Source organism: Canis aureus, chromosome 6 (assembly GCF_053574225.1).
Source record: "Canis aureus isolate CA01 chromosome 6, VMU_Caureus_v.1.0, whole genome shotgun sequence".
Classification (NCBI taxonomy): Eukaryota; Metazoa; Chordata; class Mammalia; order Carnivora; family Canidae; genus Canis; species Canis aureus.
In genome coordinates, this window is record NC_135616.1 from 16,464,836 (window position 1) to 16,485,408 (window position 20,573).

At 39.1% G+C, this 20,573-nt stretch overlaps 1 protein-coding gene across 1 annotated transcript in view; it reads left to right on the forward strand.

Moving 5' to 3' along the window:
* Positions 1–20,573, forward strand: part of LAMA3 (laminin subunit alpha 3) — a 250,657-nt gene that overhangs the window by 106,184 nt on the left and 123,900 nt on the right. Inside the window, exons 13-20 of the mRNA XM_077900280.1 lie at positions 1,921–2,058; positions 4,209–4,255; positions 5,172–5,271; positions 5,975–6,027; positions 6,251–6,356; positions 7,086–7,185; positions 13,767–13,923; positions 18,824–18,956. Of these exons, the coding sequence (XP_077756406.1) occupies positions 1,921–2,058; positions 4,209–4,255; positions 5,172–5,271; positions 5,975–6,027; positions 6,251–6,356; positions 7,086–7,185; positions 13,767–13,923; positions 18,824–18,956 (834 nt within the window). The remainder of the gene's footprint in view (positions 1–1,920; positions 2,059–4,208; positions 4,256–5,171; positions 5,272–5,974; positions 6,028–6,250; positions 6,357–7,085; positions 7,186–13,766; positions 13,924–18,823; positions 18,957–20,573) is intronic.

Consider the following 20,573-nt stretch of genomic DNA (forward strand, 5'->3'; position numbering starts at 1 on the left):
CACCTGGGAGAACATTGAGGTGGTTGGTTAGAAGAGACCTGAGGACTTTCTGAAGATTTAATCTGCTCTATGCCCTGTTAACCAGAGAGGTGGGTGGTGACAAGTGGAGCTGACTGTTGGCTTTGTGGCTTTGACTAGAGAAGGTGCCAGCCTGCTTTTCCAACAGAAGGAAAAGCTCCAAGTCCCAGACGCAGTAAGATGCAGTGTTTACCTTATGATTTACATGGCATCAGTAGAGCCCCACCACACCCCATGAGCTTGTTTACTGATGGAGAAGAGGGTGGCGTTACCCTCATGGCAGGGCTGTAAGATTCAGTAAGGGAATGTGTGCCAGCAGCCTACACAGTGTGGACCTCAGGAAGACTTCAGGCATTACTTATTCTTTCAATCAGCAAATATCTATTTGGCACTTACTGGGTCCAGGGCTGTATGTGATGCTGGAAGCCATCGAAGGAGCACAACAGACACACTCCGTGTCCCTTTGGAGCTTTATGGTCATTATTTTTTATACTCTTTGGGAGTAAAAATGTCTTAAAGCTGAAACAATGAGGAATAGATGGGAAGTAAAAAAACTCCCGAAACTTCCAAGGACCTGGACTGATACACCGAGCAGCATGAAAGTGTTTGTGAGACATTATAGTATTTCCAAGAGGGTCTGCTGTTGTTGAGGTTTGGGTTTGGAACTTGGCAGCTGTCACTGCTAGCTGGATTGAAATGAGACCTGTGATGCCAGATTAATTCATGATGTAAAACAACGTATGTGCTGGGTCTTTGTTTTCACCTCTGGAGCGTCACTGTGTCTCCTGAGGCTCCGTGGACAGCCTCTGCGGCCTGAGGAGCCAGGGGCCATGTCTTCCACATTATGTTGGTTGGAGCTGCCACTGCTGGGCTGCCCTAACTGCCTGCCACTGTTTCCTCATTCACTTTCCTTTAAGACAGAAATAGCAGAAAGCTTATGTTAATCAGGGCTCTCCAGAGAAACAGAACCCATAGGGTGTGTGTGTGTGTGTGTGTGTGTGTGTGTGTGTGTGGAGAGATTTATTTTAAGGAATTGGCTTACATGATTGTGGGGGCTAGAGAGTCTAAAATCTGCAAGGCAGCCTGGTGGGCTACAGACCCAGGGAAGGATTGATGCTGCAGCTCAAATCCGAGGGCAGAGTTCCTTCTTTCTTGGGACTCTCTGTCTTTCTCTTAAGGCTTTCAAATGATTGGATGAGGTCTACCCTCATTGTGGAGGGTGATCTGCTTTACTCAAGGTCAACTGATTGAAATATTAATGACATCTTTAAGAAAACAACTTTCACAGCAATATCTAGAGTGGTGTTGGCAAAATGTCTAAGCTTCATAGCATAGCCAAGTTGGCATATAAAAATTAACCATTGCAGAACCTAAGAACATTTCCTCAATAATGAGCCCCTTGGTAAGCACCTGATCTCTGCAGATAGGCCCATGAAACAATGCTGACCCAGATGGCAGTAAGAAACCAGAGTCCTTGTCCCGCTGTCTGCCAAGAGCAGGCTGAGTGGCATTAGCATGTTTCTTCATTTCTCTTACAGTTTCTTGGCTGCGGTGGGGGCAAGGGAGGTGCTTCATATTATGTCAATAATTCCCTAGCTCCTCTTCTGGATTTTTTAGCTCTCTGAGGTCAGGGAATGTGTATTTTTCTTAATTACCTCCAACCCCACATCTAGTCCTGGTACCACTGAACATAGTAGGCCTTCAATCAAAGTCTGCTCGATGGATGAATATGAAGTAGGAGGGTGGAATGGTGGTAAATGCTCTGGTTTGGCCATACCTACTGTGCCTCTCTGAACAAATCCTGTAGCGGGAACTTGCATTTGGGTTTCTCTGGCCCACCACCATGCTCTATCCAGGTCCCATATCCCACAGTCCTGGTCTGACTGATGTCTTTTTATTCAGCCTGCCAGTGTTCAGTCCTTGGCTCCTACCAGACACCCTGCAACCCAGTGACGGGACAGTGTGAATGCCAGCCGGGGATTACAGGACAGCGGTGTGACAGGTGTCTCTCAGGAGCCTATGATTTCCCTCACTGCCAAGGTAGGGAAGACATCAAAATGCCAGAGGGTGGGTTGTTCTCTGGTATGTGTGCAGCCCAGACAAGCCCAGGGGACACACCCCTAGTCACCCTACACATTTGACCCTCATCTGCCTGGTTCCTTCCTGAGTTTGAGTCCACTGAAAATGCATGTATCAGATACGCATCCTCAAAGGAATCCAGAAATGACTTATTCCTAAAAGAATTTTGTTAATTCCCAGGTGTTCTAAAATTTTTAAAAAGATTATTTATTCATGAAAGAGATATAGGTGGAGAGAGAAGCAGGCTCCCTAAGGGGAGCCTGATGCAGGACTTGATCCCAGGACCCCTGGATCATGACCTGAGCCAAGGGAAGACACTCAACCACTGAGCCACCCAGGGGCCCCCCACGTGTTCTAAATTTATACTTCTTGGTTTGCATGTCAGTTCTCTGTGTATAGAAGTATGGCAAACGTGAACCCCTTTTAGCTACACCAAGTGTTCCTTGACCCCTTCCCAAAGCATCCTGGCTTCTCTCTGGTTCCAGGCTCACAGCACTGATGCTGGTTGCTCCATAATCCCCTGAGGGGTGATTTTAGTAGGTCCCCTTGCTGGAGGGCAGAGCAAGACCTTTGCTGTGTTTCTGCCCCTCTCTCCTCACTGCTCTGGCATCCTAGGGGCATTGTCCTAACATAGCATGGGTGCAAGGGGAAGAGGGTGACCTAGAGCCAAGGGAGGAAACACTGTCACTGTCACGGGGCATCCTCACTACCTACCCCCTCCCCACTGATAGGAGCCAGTGAGAGAGTGGGAGACGGTGCAGAAGTAAGATGCCTGTGGAATCTCCCTGTGTTCTCTGGGGTGCGCAGACTCCAGTGCTAAGGAGCTCCTGCAGCTGCTTTAGAGCCTCTTTCTCTGTTGAGAAGAGATGTTTGAGGAAGGCTGCACCAGACTTTCCACTTGGAGAATATGGTTTTCTCTGACTCCTTCCTGCTCTTGGTAACTCTTTGAGTGTTGCCATCAGAGCTGAGTGAAGACAGGGCCACAGCGCCAACTTGATTCCCCAGAACTTTACTCACCAGTATCCTCAAGAGACCAGGTTTTCTTGCCAGTAGAAATTGTAGCCGGTAGCCAGAGGGGGCAGTTTGCTTTCGAGAAGGCCTGAAGGATCCCAGAGTGCAAGGCTGTCCTGGGTGTGTCTGTTCACCTCCAGTGGGTCAGGAGTGGAAGGAAGCATTGTGGTTTCTGGGCAAGGGGTGTGTGTGGGGTGGGCACACACAGTGCGACCATCACAATAAATCCTCCAGAGTCAAATGGCGGCAGTGGTCAGCCTGGGCGGGAGCCAAAGGCAGGGCATGGCCAGGTTGAAAACCAGCAAAGAGAGGGAAGGATGTATTTACTCTTACGGAAGAAGGAATGTGAGGAAACATCAAAACAGAAAGAGACACATGAAGTCATCAAAGGACAAGCTGAAGGAAACAAAGAGGAGACAGTGGCAAAATGTCTAAGGAAAAACTTAATGAGAAGACCAGATCGTAGTATGAGATCATTTAAATTATTGGGAAAACCAGGCTTAGGGCAGGCTTACCCAAACCCTCTTCCTTTCTAGTAGTAATACTGCTGCGTAATAGTAATACTGAGACATTGCAAGATCCCACTTTATTGAAGAGTGATTATATTGGGCTTATAATACTGTATTGACTGAAGCAGGAAAACAAACTAATTAATTTTAGAAATAACTTTAGTACAGGTGGGGAACAAGAGGATTGTGATAATTAAAGATTTAAATCTTGATTGACTAAAAAATGTACTTAACACATTCTGTTAACTTCTACTTAATGGGCAATTAAAAAGTCTGTTGGTACAATATTGCCCCCTTCTGGATAATCTTAAAGATGTTCCAAATTCTAGAATCTCCTCTCCCTAGTCTCCATCAGTCAGAAATGAACTTTAAATAGTAGGCAGGGAATGGAGTTAAGTGGCCAAAAAAGTGATTCGGGGATTAAGGAGCATAATGGTTATCAGGGTGTGCCTTTTTCTGAATTACATGCGAAGTCCATCTATAAAGAAATACACACATAGATGCATTCCTTTTAAAAACAAATAAAACAAACCAAGAGACAAGCAGACATAAAAACACCAGGCGTTTAATATGTTTCTAAATCATGTACAGGTTCCAGAAGTGTCTGTGACCCAGCCGGTACCCTGGACTCCAGTTTGGTAAGTAGAAGCTTACCAAAGGTTACAATTCTGACTGATGTATTTTGATCCATATTACAGACGAATGCACTTAGGAGCTTCCTGAAATTAAAAGTAATTAAAATAGGACCCGAATCCAAATTGCTAAAGAGGTCATTGCTCTTGGTCAAAGTGCATATGTGATACTGTGAATATTGTGGTGTTCCAGTTAGTTTTCTAAGTGCTTTAGAAATTATCTGTCTTAGCTTCAAGCCTGGAGATGGTGGACCTCCAGGCATTCGAGGACAGAGGAAGAGAGGTTCTGCATCCTTATAATGAGGCAGGGACCCATGCGCATTACAAAAGTACTTTCAGATAAACATCATTCTCTGAACCTCAAAATGTTAAATATTCAGATATTTTTCCATTTATTATTTTTTAAAAATATTTTATTTATTTATTCATGAGAGACACACACACACACACAGAGACAGAGACACAGGCCCAGGGAGAAGCAGATTTCATGCAGGGAGCCCGAAGTGGGACTTGATCCCTAGTCTCCAGGATCACGCCCTGGGCTGAAGGCGGCACTAAACGGCTGAGCCACCTGGGCTGCCCCTGATATTTTTCCATTTAAATGAGTAGTTTGTACTGTAATAGAATCAACAGATAATTGTTAAAAATAAAATGATTTTTCAATCTTTCTTTTTCTGTATTTCCCAATTTTGTTTTAACCGCAAATATGGATTATGTGTAGAAAAAAAATAAATGAAGAATAAAACAAAAGCCATGAGCAGTTTGCTGAAATCAGCGCAGTACAGTTTTATTCCCTCTGGTTACACTTAATTTACTTTTCATGGCCAACATATAATTCTCTGACAAGTTTTGTTCAGAACATATGTTTGAAAACATGTCTTAATTTTGAGATGTCAAGTGTTAGTTTGATTTTCTTTCAAAGGGATATTGCCAATGCAAGCCTCATGCTGAAAGTCCTTCTTGTAGCATCTGCAAACCGTTATATTGGAATCTGGCCAAAGAAAACCCCAATGGGTGTTCAGGTAAGGTTTTTATGCATAATAACTTACTATATTGCAAATTCCTCTTAATTTTCTCTGGTTCAGTGACTAAACCCACAAAAGAGCTATTTATTTAATAAGTTCAATTTGTCTGGAATTTCGTGTAAATGTTTTGATGTTTTTCCCCCTACTTTTGGCAGAACTTCTGTCATTTTGAAAATCTCGGCAAGGGATTTATATCCTGTTTCCATATGTATTTTGTTGTTTGCAAAGGCAGCCACTTGATAAATGGTTTATATTGCCTTACTTTTTATAAACCCCTCTTTTGGGTTTGATTTTATTTTCATTTTATGCTTAGATTGAAGTCAAGATAAAAACTTAAAAACACCAAGCTAAAGTTGACTAAGTGGAGCGGATGTGTCCTTAAAATAGGGTATGGTTTCATGCAAACATATCAGTAATGACCTTGACCTTGGAATCATTTAAAAATCCATGATACTGCAGCCTTTGTGTCAGAGTGGTCATAAACTAGCCATTACTTCCCGTAGGTAGATGGTATTGATCTGGTGGTTCTGCTGACCCCAGAAAGCAGTCCTATTTTAGGCTTCAGTGGAGCAAACTGGAATTCTGCTGAAGCTTGCCTGAAAGTGACCACACATGTAGGATTGCTGCTGTGTCACGTTTCCAGAGCCAAAGGCTGTCCTTTGTGCAACCTTGGTCCAAGGACGCTCTCTTTTCTTCACAGAATGCCAGTGCCACGTGGCGGGGACAGTGAGTGGAATCGGAGAGTGTGGGCAGGTAAGCGGGCCGATTGTTGGCAAACCAGTGAGATGTTAGAGCAGTTGATGTTGGGGTGTCTGTGGGAGGACATTAGTGCCTCTGTCATCTTACAGGGCATGCTAATATCTCTCTGAATGTCTTCAGATCCTCACCTCACGTTATACAATGAGTCAGTTTTAAATCTTGAAGATTAGCAAATTGTGTGATTTTACCAAATGTTGTCATCTGGCTTATTCTGCAGCGAGATGGTGACTGTCACTGCAAGTCCCATGTCAGTGGCGATTCCTGTGACACGTGTGAAGATGGATATTTTGCTTTGAAAAAGAGCAATTACTTTGGGTGTCAAGGTAAATACTTCCAGTGGGTCCTGCAAAAAGCCAGCTTTGATGGGCAGAGACTGTCCGGATCATCTTTCTTGAATTCCCTTGGCTTCCTGCAGTCTTTCTGATGGGATGAGATTTTAAAACCCTATCCGGGGAATTTGGCCAAATACTCAGTTGAGACTAGTAACAAATTGCAGTTGGGGCTGCTTCCACTTTTCTTCTACCAAAACATTGTTGGTTTAATTACAGAAAACATAATTGGGACGGAGGGGGAGTCATCTGTTAATTTCGTAAATAACATCAAGACTCAGTCATTTTGAAGGTATATTTTGTATGATTAAAACAGCTCACACACACCATATTTTAGAGGTAATATTGTGTTAAATAATACACCTGCAGGCGTGTGGCCCCACAAGGCTACTGTTATATTCCTTCCACAGACTCTCATGAGCAGACGTTGTTTACAAGAGCTGCTCAATCATGTTTAGCTCTCTGGCTCCTAGCCCATTACACTGGACAGCAGTGTCGGAGCTGACCTCCAAGTGTACCTCCAGCTTACAAGTAGACTTTGGGGGGGCTCCTCCCATCTTCGTGTGGGAGGTCCCCACATATTTCGAACATCTGCTGGATATCAGATGTGGCAGGGGTAAGAAGCAGCCCTGGCCTTACTGATTTCTGCTTCTTGTAGAAGGAGGGGAAGCTTCAGCATAGAGATGCTCTGATGGGTCACTGCTGTTGTTTCCCGACCTTCAGGGTGTCAGTGTGACATTGGTGGAGCGGTCACTCCCATGTGCAGCGGGCCCTCTGGAGGATGCCATTGCCGAGAACATGTCGTGGGGAAGGCGTGCCAACGGTGAGTCTGCAGGGAGGTTTTCTCCCATACTGATGTCATGGGAGGCTCTCAGTCCCATCTGTGGGGACAGTTCTGGCGATGAGATAAGCTGTCCCCAGGAGAGAGCAGGAGAGAGGGCACATGAAGCCGTACTGTCATTTGAAATCTGGACACTTGTCAGTGGGCCCAATTAAAGCAGGAGGTAAGGTTGCTCTAAAGACATCCATTTTGTAGGTTACAGAGCTGCCTCATGGAAAGTTCCCACAGGTGCAAAAAGCCAGGTGGACAAGACTAGAGCTGGATGCTTGAGGTGGGTTCCCATGGCTGAACCTCCATGTAAAAGACAGCATGGAGGGCCCAACAGATGGGCAGGTGCCTGGGCCAAAAAGAGTCAGTGCCAACTCCTCCCTTGGGACCCCTACAGAAGGCAAGGGGAGGCCAGCTCTGTTACCCTGGGTGCGTCTGGAAGGAATCGGAAGAAAACTCTAGAAACGAGATGAAGTCCCTCATCTCATGCAGGAGCTAATTCAAATGAACTAGAGGAGCAAGGGAGTAAGTGGAGACTGAGCTCCCCGGCGGTGGGGGTGGGGTGGGGGTGGGGTGGGGGTGGTGGGGGCTGTCACAAGTATGTCAGCGTACTGTCTCTGTGTCCTGTCATATTTAACAATTATAGATTTAAATTTTTAAAAAAAACTTCAGTATAATTAACATACAATGATGTATGAATTTCAGGTATAAAATATAGTGATTCAAAAATTTTATACATTACTCTGCTCATCATGATAAGCATGCTCTTAATCTGCCTCATCTATTTTACCCAACCTCCCACTCATCTCCCTTCCAGTAACAACCATTTTGTTCTCTATAGCTAAGAGGCTGGTTTTTTACTTGTCTCTTTTTTATTTGTTTTGTTTCTTAAATTCTACATATATGTAAGACCATATGGTATTTGTCTTTTTCTGACTGATTCATTTCACTTAGTGTTACATCTTCTAGCTCCAACCGTGTTGTTGCAAATGGCAAGATTTTCATTCCTTTTTCCACTATGTATATATTTCTATATATATTCCACTACATATATATGTAGTTAATATTATTTTATAATATTATTTATATATATTTATAATATTATTTTATGTATATATACCATGTCTTCTTTGTCCATTCATTTATTGAGGGAGGGACACTGAGTTGCTTCCATTATTTGGCTATTATAAGTAAAGATGCTATAAACATAGGGGTGCATGTGTCTTTTCAAGTTAGTGTTTCCTATTTTGGAGGTAAATAGCAGGAAGTGAAATTACTGGATTATATGGTAATTCTATTTTTAAATTTTCGAGGAACTGTTTTCCACAGTGGCTGCTCCAGTTGCATTCCCCCCAGCCGTGCATGACGGTTCCTTTTTCTCTACATCCTGCCCAACACCTGTTGTTTCTAGTGGTTTTGATTTTAGTCATTCTGATAGGTGTGAGTTTCATTGTGGTTTTGATTTGCATTTTCCTGATGATGAGTGATGTGGAGCATCATTTCATGTGTCTACTGGCCATCTGCAGGTCTTCTTTGAGAAATGTCTATTCATGTCTCCTTCCTTTTCCAAATTGGATTATGTGGTTTTTTGATGTTGAGTTGTAAAATTATTTATAAATTTTGGATGCTATCCATTTATCAGATATGTCATTTTCAAATTCCATCCTGTAGGTTGTATTTTAGTTTTGTTGATTACTTCCTCTGCTGTGCAGAGCTTTATATTTTTATGTAGTCACAGTAGTTTATTTTTGTTTTTGCTTCCCTTGCCTTAGGAGACATATCTAGACAAATTGCTATGGCCGATGTTAGAGAAATTACTGTCCGCTCTCTTCAAGGATTTTTATGGTTTCAGGTCTCATATTTAGGTCCTTAACCCATTTTCAGTTTATTTTTGTAAATGGTGTAATAAACTAATCCAGTTTCATTCTTTTACATGTAGTTATCCAGTTTTCCCAACACCATTTTTAGAGACTGTTTATTTCCCATTGCATATTCTTTTCTCCTTAGTTGAAGATTAATTGACCATAAAATTACTGGTTTATTTCTGGGCTCTCTGTTATGTTCTATTGACTTATGTGCATACTTTTGTGCAGGTACCATAGTGTTTTTCATTACTACAGCTTTGTAATATATATTGAAATCTGGGATTGTGATACCTCTAGTTTCATTCTTTTTCGAGATTGCTTTAGCTATTTGGGGGTCTTTTGTGGTTCCATACACACTTAGGATGATTTGTTTTAGTTTTGTGAAAAATGCTGTTGGCCTTTTGATAGGGATTGCATTAAGCATGTAGATCATTTTGGTGAAGTGGACATTTTAACAATATATTTTTAAAAGATTTTATTTATTTATTCATGAGAGACACAGAGAGAGAGGCAGAGACACAGGCAGAGGGAGAAGCAGGCTCCCCGCAGGGAGCCCATTGCAGGACTTCAATCCCAGAACCCTGGGATTGTGCCCTGAGCCAAAGGCAGGAGCTCAACCTCACCCAGGCATCCCGACATTTTAACAGTATTTGTTTTTCCAACGCATTGGCATGGAATGTCTTTCCATTTCTTTCTGTCCTCTTCAATTTCCTTCATCAATCTTTTATATTTTTTGGAACACTGGTCTTTATCTCTTTGGTTAAGATTATTCCTAGGTATTTTATTATTTTTGGTGTAATTTTAAATGAGACTGTTTTCTTAATTTCTATTTCTGCTACTTCATTGTTAGTGTATAGAAATGCAATGCAATTTTACTGAATTCATTTATTAGTTTTGATAGTCTTCTGTGGAATTTTTAGGGGAGTCTTTGTATAGTATCATGTCATCTACAAATAGTGAAAGTTTTACTTCTTCCTTACCAATTTGGATACCTTTTAGTCCCTTGTTTTGTATGATTGCTATGGCTAGAATTTCCATTGCTATGTTGAATAAAAGTAGTGAGAGTGGACAGACATCCTTATCTTGTTCCTTACTTTAAAGGGAAAGCGTTTTTCCCCATTGAGTATGACGTTTATTGTGAGTTTTTCTTATAATGCATTTATTATGTTGAGGTATGTTCCCTGTAAACTTACTTTGTTAAGAGTTTTTTTTTTATCATAAATGGATGTTGTACTTTGTCAAATGCTTTTTCTGCATCTATTGAAATGATCATATGGTTTTTATCATATATGATATATCACATTGATTGATTTGCATCTCAGGAGTAAATCCCACTTGATAGTGCTCAATGGCTATTTTAGTGTATTGTTGGATTCTGTTTGCTAATATTTTGTTGAGGATTTTTGCAACTATGTTCATCAGAGATATTGGCCTCCAGTTTTGTGTGTATATGTGTACACACTCGTGTGTGTGTGTGCGTGTGTGTGTGTGTGTGTGTTTAGTTTCTTTACCTGGTTTTGGTATCAGGGTAATGCTGGCTTCATAGAATGAATTTGTAAGCTTTCCTTCCTCTTTCATTTTTTTGAAATAGTTTGAGAACAATAGATGTTAACTCTTCTTTAAATGTTTGGGAGATTTCATCTGTGAATCCATCTGGTCCTGGTCTTTTGTTTGTTGGGAGTTTATTTTGATTACTGATTCAGTTTCATTGCTGGTAATCAGTCTGTTCAAATTTTCTATTTCTTCCTGATTCCTTTTTAAGAGATTATATGTTTCTAGGAATTTATCCACTTCTTCTAGATGTCCGATTTGTGGGAATATAATTTTTCACAATATTCTCATATAATCCTTTGTATTTCAGTGTGGTTGTTTTTTTTCTCCTCTTTTATTTCCAATTTTGTTTATTTGACTTCTCTCTCTCTCTCTCTCAAGTCTGGTTAAAGGTTTATCAATTTTGTTGATCTTTTCAAAAAACCAGCTCTTGTTTTCATTGATCTGTTCTATTGTTTTTTTAGTTTCTATTTCATTTATTTCTGCTCTGATCTTTATCATTTCCTTCCTTTTGCTGGGTTTGGGTTTTGTTTGTTCTTTTTCTAGCTTCTGTAAGGATAATGTTAGGTTGTTGATCTGAGATTTTTCTTGCTTCTTGGGGTAGCCTGTGTTGCTATAAACTTCCCTCTTAAAACAGCTTTTGCCGGATCCCAAAGATTTTGGACCTTTGTGTTTTTATTTTCCTTTGTCCCTATGTAATACTTTATTTCTTCTTTGATTTCTTGATTGGCCCATTCATTGTTTAGTAGCATGTTATTTAACCTCCATATATTTGTGCTCTTTCCAGATTTTTTCTTGTGGTTGGTCTCTAGTTTCAGTGTTGTGGTCAAAAAAGCCACCTGGGTGGCTCAGTAGTTGAGCATCTGCCTTTGGCTCAGGGCGTGATCCCAGGGCCCTGGGATTGAGTTCCACATGGGGTTTCCTGAAAGGAGCCTGCTTGTCCCTCTGCCTGTGTCTCTGCCTCTCTGTGTGTGTCTCTCATGAATAAATAAATAAAACCTTAAAAAATAAGAAAAGGAAAAAAAAGAAAAGGTGCATAGTATGACTTCAATCTTCTTGAATTTGTTGAGGCTCATTTTGTGGCCTAATATGTGATCTGTTCTGGAGACTGTTCTGTGTGCACTTGAAAAGAATGAGTATTCTGTTGTTTTAGGGTGGAATGTTCTGAATATTATCTGTTAGATCAATATAGATTTTTTTGAAACCATGATCTATCCATAATTTTCTCTCGGTAGAGGTAAGAAAAAACTTATTTTTAATATTCTGGCTTTTAATCATATGCTGGAAACTGTGAAATGCAACTTCTAAATTGCAAGCATCTTCACTACTTCTGCATTATCAACAGATTAATAAAGAAATCTTTAGTGTAGTTAAATTGTCAGTATTTAGTTCTTATGGTGCTTCTCCCCTTTCCCTTGATGTTTTCAGCATTTGAATTCTAAAAGTCAGAGCAACCCAGCTGAGCTTTCTTCAGTCATTTCTAAATGGCAATCATTGCTGGGCCACATAATAAAGGGTATGTAAAGGAGGACACATCTGAGGGTTTGTTTCCCTGAAGACTAATGAGGCACCTGATGCACCAGAGGAATTTTGTAAATAGGTTCAGAAACATTTCCACCCAGGTTTTATCTCTTCTCACCTTACTGTTGATAAAGTGAGCTTTCCCCCACTTAACCAGCAAAAGTTTTTTTCTTTCCAACTATGTAGGCAACTGGCTATTTTTCAGGTAGAAATAATACAACCAAATAGGAATTAAATTACCTACCCAGAGACAAAAACATTGATTTTTTTTTTTTTTTTTACATTACAGCCAATACATACATACGAAATTGTCTTTTGATTCAGTGGTAAATTCTAGCTAGGATAAAAGGGTAGAAAACTAGCATCAAAGATGCCATACCACCTTTTCTCTAGATTTGGTCCTTTTGTATTAAATTCCTCCCAATGTTTGTTTATGATATTATTTGAGCATTCTTCATTTTTCTTACAAGCATTCACTTTCACCTTGTTTTCTAAATAATTTTTGTGATAATAGATGTAATGTATGTTCATTGTAAAGCTTTTAAGTTTTCTTTACATCATATTGCAGACATTTTCCATTATCATTAGTCTTCAGAAATATTAATGGTTACATATTTCATAATTTTTAAATGATTTAATAATTGTATTTCAAAATTGTACACAAATTTAAACTATTTACGTTGTTTCTAGGTTTTCACTATTATAAACATTCCTGTATGTTAATTCTTTGATACTATGTGTAAAATCATTCTTTAGAATATATTCCTGGAAGTAGAATTACTAGGTCAATTTTTAAGGACCTTTGTATATCACTTCCAGAGAAATTATAAGCATTTGTAATTCTACTTGTGATATAGGATGATGACCTCTTATTTCCTTTGACTAAATGATCTTAATGGCTTTAAATCTACTGATATTAGTTTGTGACTAGATTGTCAAAATGTGCCATTTTGAAGAACTTCAAATTGTTTGAATATGAAATGTCACACAAGCATTGGAATATTTTTGATCCTTCTCTATGACTACCATGTTTGGACCCTTGAAAGGAATCCATTTATAGGCTTATAGCTTAAGAAAATACAAGGCATAAAAAAGTCATTTTAATGATTCAAAAATATATATAGGGAGAAAAATGTATCTCCCCATATATAAACTTAGCATATGAAATATGCTTGTAAACTTAGCATATGAAATGTTTTATATCACACTCACTGTTGCATAAATGGTACTTAGCAACAGTGCCCGGCACATATATATGAATATTTGTGTAATGAGTGAATATAAATACATTAATGAGTGAATGAATTTATAGTAAATAAGCTAATTTGATTTTGCTAAGTTGTTGACAACAATTTAGAACATATTAAAGGAGGCTACTACTATGGGTTGTGCTAAGTGATTTTTCTCGTTTTATTGCATAGACTGATAGGTATTGGGTATATTTTATGTGAATGTTTACATGAATGAAAGCAATAATTTAAAGAAAAAGCAAAGGGGTGGCTCTTTCATTTCTTCTTATTTATTGTATTCTGTCAATTTGGTGGGAGTTCTTTAGCAATAGCTATTGAGATTAAAGAATATTTGGACTATCAGTGAACATAACTTGCTGTATCCACGTTTACTTTTTATTTACAAAAGACCTGAAAACAACTACTATTTCCCGGATTTGCATCATATGAAGTATGAAATTGAAGATGGTACTACACCTAATGGAAGAGAACTTCGATTTGGATTTGATCCCCTGGAGTTTCCTGAGTTTAGCTGGAGAGGATATGCTCAAATGACCTCAGTACAAGTATGTAGCCAGCAAGAAGTTACTTCTTGGTGGGGTAGGGCATATACTTACCCACAGCACTCTCAGTGAGTTCCTCCAAAAGGTAAACCATTCCCCACACTGACTCCAGGATTCTTTTTCTCCAGGCTATGGATGGAGTGTGGGGCAGGATTAGATTTTAACTGATAAATATATGTATCAATATCACAGTTTATTGTTAATTTAATTTGGTCACCAAATCAGTTGAAGAAAGGGTTAAAGTGGTGTTGATCTCTAAAGCCTTCTTATAAGAAGTTGTTTCCCGGGCAGCCCAGGTGGCTCAGCGGTTTAGCACCGTCTTCAGCCCAGGGCATGATCCTGGAGACCTGGTATTGAGTCCCATGTTGGGCTCCCTGCATGGAGCCTGCTTCTCCCTCTGCCTGTATCTCTGCCTCTCTCTCTCTCCTCATGTCTCTCATGAATAAAATCTTAAAAAAAAAAAAAAAGTTGTTTCCCAAGTGAGATTAGTCTACATTTTAACATAAGAGACACTTTTCTTTAAAGACATTTGTAGAGAAAAAGAAATAAAGACATTTGTAGAGAATAAAAATTATTTGAATTAAATAATTTCAATAATGTGTGTGTTGTTAATATTTGACCAGTGCTGTGGATTTTTTTTTTTTTTTGCCTCTTTAAACTCTGAATTACTACATGAGTAGAAATTAAGATAAATGAGGAGTTTTAGTGATATTTAATTTTTCTTTTCTGTGTTTCTCCTTTCCTTCATTCTTCTCTACCATATCCATCTCTTTTGGCTTTGTGTTGGAAGAGTTATGGAATTTACACATTTTCTTGTTATTTTTAGAACTTATACAATATTTGTAACTAACAATTTCTGTATAGTCATTGAGAAGTTTTGTTCTCAGGATTTCTCTTTGAGGTTGGTTTCTTCAAACTGTGTTTCTCAGTGGAGAAATTCAGCACAAGAAGTAAATTGATGACCATGGTAACCCAATATTTGTCCTTAGCAGATCCAGAACTAATACATGTTATGTTTATGTAAGCCACTCCTTAGAGAAACAGGGACAGGGTCGCAGTTCTCTTGGAGCCATCATTGGTTCTAATATGGCTTCTTGCCTAATTGTCCCCCATGAGGCTACTTTCTCAAACAGTACCTAGGATCCCCCCTTTTTTAGATTTATTTATTTATTTTAGAGAGAGAGACATAGAGAGTGCACATGAGCCACAGGGTAGGGACAGGGGAAGAGGGAGAAAATCTCAAGCAGACTCTCCACTAAGTGCAGAGCCCGACATGGGACTATATCTCATGACCCTGAGATCATGACCTGAGCTAAAACCAAGAGTTGGATGCTTAACTGACTGAGCTACCCAGTCACCCCAACAGTACCTAGTATCTTAAGATCTCACTGCTTTCTCCTTCTCCCAAATATAAAATTCAGTTTCTTTAGCAACCTGACCTTCATTATTTAGAAAAAAACAGTGGCATCCATTAAGTCATAATAGGCTGTGAATGACAGACAGTCTAGTTAAGGTGATATCTTCTCACAGGTGTTTACAGTTTGAAAGAATGACTAATTTGTGTTAGAAGAGTTATGGAATTTTTTTTAAAAAAGAAATGAATTTCTTTTTTTAAAAAAGATTTTATTTATTTATTTGACAAAGAGAGAGAGAATGAGTGGTAGGGAGGGGTGAAGGGAGAGGGAGAAGCAGATTCTCCGCTGAGCAGGGAGCTCCGGAGCCTGAAGCGGGGCTCAATCCCAGGACTCCAGGATCATGACCTGAGCTGGAGGCAGACAGCTGACTGAGCCATCCAGGCATCCCACAAAGGAAATGAATTTCAAATGATGGAGTTTATCTAAATATTTTTCATCAGCAGAAGAACTTAGTAGTGTCCATCAAATCATTCCTAACTTTGTTCCTTATACAGTTTTGCATTTTTATTTTTCAAAATGGAAACTAACACTTAGAGATTGGTTCTGTCAGGAAGCCCACATTCAGTGGCATCTTTAAGGTTTTCTATATAGAGTATCATGTCATTTGCCAATAGTGAGAGTTTTACTTCTCTCTTATCAACGTGGATGCTTTTTATTTCTTTCTGTTGTCTGATTGCTGAAGCTAGGACTTCTAGCCCTATGCTGAGTAAGTGGGGAGAGTGGACATCCTTGTCTTGGTCCTGACCTTAGCAGAAGAGCTCTCAGTTTTTCACCACTGAGTATGATGTTGTCTGTGGGTTTTTCATATAAGGCTTTGATTATGTTGACTTATGTTCCTTCTAGATCTACTTTACAGAGGATTTTTTTTTTTTAAATCAAGAGTCTTTGTTGTACTTTGTCAAATGCTTTCTCTGCATCTGTCGAAATGACCATATGGCTTTTATCCTTTCTCATACTGATGTGATGTATCACATTGAGTGTTTTGCAGATATTGAACCACCCTTGCATCCCTGGAATAAATCCCACTTGATTCATGCTGAATGATTTTTCAAAATGTATTGTTGGATTCTGTTTGTTAATATTTTATTGAGGATTTTTGCATCAATGTTCATCAGAGATACTGGCCTGTAATTCTTTTTTTTGTGGTGTTTTATCTGGTTTTGGTATCAAAGTGATACTGTCATCAAATAGATTGAATTTGGAAGTTTTCCTTCCTCTTCTATTTTTTTGGAATAGTTTGAGAATGGGCATTAACTCTTCTTGAAATGTTTGGTAGGATTTGCCTATGAAGCTGTCTGGTCCTGGACTTGTTTTTTGGGGAGTTTTTTGATTACCAATTCAGTTTAATTACTGGTAATTTCTTTATTCAAATTTTCTATTCCTGCTTTCATTTTGGTAGGTTGTATGTTTCTAGAAATTTATCCATTTCATCTAAGCTGTCCAATTTGTTGGTATATAGGTTTTCATAATATTCTGTTATAGTTGTTTGTATTTCTGTGGTGTTTGTTGTTACTTCTATTTTATTAGTGATTTTGTTTATCTGGGTTTCCTCTCTCTCTCTCTCTCTCTCTCTCTTTTATTTTTTGGTGAGTCTAGCTAGAGGGTTAATCAATTTTGTTGATATTTTTAAAAAATGAGCTCCCAGTTTCATTGATCTATTCTATTGTTTTTTTTGGGTTTTGTTTATTTAGTTTCTGTATCATTTATTTCTGCTTTAATCTTTATCATTTCCTTCCTTTTGCTAGGTTTGAGTTTTGTTTATTATTCTTTTTCTAGCTTATATAGGGGTAATGTTAGGTTGTTGATTTGAGATTTTTCTTCTTGGGGTAAGCCTGTGTTGCTATAAACTTCCCTCGTAGAACAGGACCTTTGTGTTTTCATTTTCCTTTGTCTCTATGTAGTATTTTATTTCTTCTTTGATTTCTTTACTGACCCATTCATTGTTTAGGAGTATGTTATTTAACCTCCATATATTTGTGTTCTTTCCAGATTTTTTCTTGTGGTTAATCTCTGGTTTCATAGTGTTGTGGTCAGAAAAGGTGCATAGTATGACTTCGACCTTTTTGAATTTGTTGAGACTTGCCCTAAAATATGATCTATTCTAGAGACAGTTCTGTGTGCAGTCAAAGAGAATGTGTATTCTGTTGTTTTAGGATGGAATGCTCTGAATATGTCTATTAAATCCATCTCATTCAATGTGTCATTCAAAACCACAGTTTCCTTGTTGATTTTCTGTTTGGATGATCTGTCCATCAGTGTAAGTGGGATGTTAAAGTCCCCTATTATTGTGTTACTCTTGATTATTTCCTTTGCTTGTAAATAACTGTTTTTATTTATTTGGGTGCTCACATGTTGGGTGTATAAGTATTTACAATTGTTGCATCCTCTTGTTGGATCGTCCTCTTTATTATGGGAATGGAATATTATTCAGCCATAAAAAGAATGAAATCTTGCCATTTGTAACAATGTGGATCGATCTAGAGAGTATAACACTAAGCAAAATAAGTCAGTCAAAGACAAATACCATATGATTTCACTTATGTGTAGAATTAAGAAATGAAACAAACAAGCAAAGGAATAAAAGGAGAGAGAGAGAAACAAACCAAGAAACAAATTCTTAACTATAGAGAACAAACTGGTGGTTACCAGAGGGGAAGTGGGTGAGGGGATGACTTAAATAGGTGAATAGGTTTAAAGAGTATACTGATCATGGGGGTGCCTCAGTGCTTCAGTTGAATAAGCATCTGCTTCAGTTGATTAAGCATCTCCTTCTCCCTCTGCCTCTCCCCTCTACTTGTGCACTCTCTCTCTCTCTCTCTCAAATAAATAAATAAAATCTTTTTTTTTAAAGTACACTCATCATGCTGCAAAATAAAATAATTTTTTTAAAGCCCACATTCTTATGGATAGAAATTGAGATCAATTGCATGTGACTTAGGCATATTTTAGTTACATCCAGATTTTATCACTAATGTATTTGGGGTATTTTAACCTTTGTTTAGCCAACATAGCATTCTGTGACCATTTAGAATTTTAGAAATATGACCTGTGGTCTCAATATAGGAGTGATGGTGTTAAATAATGCTATCCTTTCCTTCTCTTCTGCCTTTTTGTTCTCCCAGCCCATGGTGGTTGCCCTGTCACTATGGCTTTCCTTAAACTAGTCCAGCTAATATTCACTCTGTCTGCCTGATTCCAGAAGGGTCCAAAGAGGATCTCAGTTGCTGAGGGAACAGGTTTTCACTGTAACTTTAATTGTAAGTGTTCTTGATTTATTGTTAGGCCTGCCTATTTCCATCTGCCACAGAGTTAATTATTTGGTGCTTGCTGAGTGTGAGTGAGTGTGAGGGAGAGAGAAAGTGAGTGTGTGTACACACGAGTAGTAGTACCCACTAGTGAAAGTTAAATGGAGTATAATCACTGTTTGGCCTGCATTTCTTTTAGCCAGTTGTCTGTTCTATACTGTCTGGCTTTTTGGTATTTTTCAGAATGAAGTGAGGATCATGTTGAATGTGGGGAAGTCAAGTCTCTCCTTGTTTCATGTTATTCTGAAATATATTAACCCTGGAACTGAAGCAGTATCTGGTCGCGTGACTCTTTATCCATCCTGGGCTGAGGCAGGTAGGCAAATTTTCTAGCCTCTGTTGGATTAAGAAATGATTACTTCGTGGAACATTTTCTCCAATTTTCACACAAAGTTACCTCCAGAGAAAAGATAAAGTCTGATGTAGTCTGATAAGGGTGGGAGCTTGGCCTACTGCCCTGAATTTTCCCAGTTTTTCAGACAAACCAAATAGTCCAAGGAGAGATGAGTCAGGAGAGGAATTTTTAAGGTGAATGTTGTAAAGCACAAAGCCCAAGAGAGGTACAAAGAGGAACATGCAAACCTCATTGAGGGGTGAGGAATTCCCAAGGGCAGAGGGAAGCATAGTCAGAGGCAGATCTCAGTGCTGTCAGAGCTAAGGTCTTGAGGTCTGTTCTTCAAGAATTAGAGCTTCTACCATTCCTGGCAACAGATCCCAAGAAGCACTAGGAATTTCACATGGACACAAAACGGTGCCAGTAGAAATCTACTATTTAAGATTGAAATACAAACATCTTTGTTCAACATCCATGGCAGTCATTGGGGTCAGTGAGGGTGCTCTTGAGTTGTGGCAGCCAGATCATGAGGCTGGATGTTGATGAATGATATAAAAAACTAGGAAGCTTGCTTTATCACATATAAAGTACTTTGGCACTGATTTCCTCACAAGATAAGTTTGTGAACTGATGAGAACTGAAGAGGAAACAGAGCCAACAGGTTTTAGTAAATTGCCCAAGTGCACAGCTGGTCTTTGCAGACAAGCTGGAGTCTTCTGACCCCAGACTCTTTCTCTTTTTTTTTTTTTTTTTATTTTTTATTTTTATTTTTTTATTGGTGTTCAATTTACTAACATACAGAATAACACCCAGTGCCCGTCACCCATTCACTCCCACCCCCCGCCCTCCTCCCCTTCTACCACCCCTAGTTCGTTTCCCAGAGTTAGCCCAGACTCTTTCTCGTAGACACCAATGTCTCCTTGATGGCAGTTTCATTAGTGGTTTGCTCTCCATGAACTCAAACTGGTGGAATGCACTGTGGTTTGTTTTCCTGTCCCCTGGGACACCTTTCCTAAGCCCTCATGCCTGAGTCAGGGGCCCTGGCTGTGTAACCTATAGTAACCTATACCTCCTCCCAAATACGAGTGTCCATGTTGTGCCAAATTCTCCTTCTTTTTGGTCTGTAATCCCTCACCTTTCCAGTCCCACCATCAGGAAGCAAAGGTCATTCAGGCTGCGTGCACTGCCTTGTGCTCTGAACCTAGATCTAGTGGATGTTTGTAGAGAAAATGCAAGGATGTGGAGCAAATGTTCCTTCTGATGTAAAGGCTCAATTGTGCTCAGATACAGCAGTTTGGTTGGTTTCTGAGCTTTCATAGAAGGTCTTCTATTTGTTTTGTGAAGAAGAAAAACTTTGCACTCTGAAAACAAACAGAAAACCAAAACTTTTTCTTATTTCAGAAAAAATACATGTTCTTCAATAGAAATAAAAAGAATAATTTAAGATCAAATGTAATGAATTGAGCATTGATTATGTGCAATGAACTTCTCTAAGCAGTTTACATTTATTAAAATACTTAGTCACTTAGCAAATTTAGAAAGTACTCACAATCCCGGGGTACATCATGCCTGCTAACATCAATAACTTTCTGGTCTGTT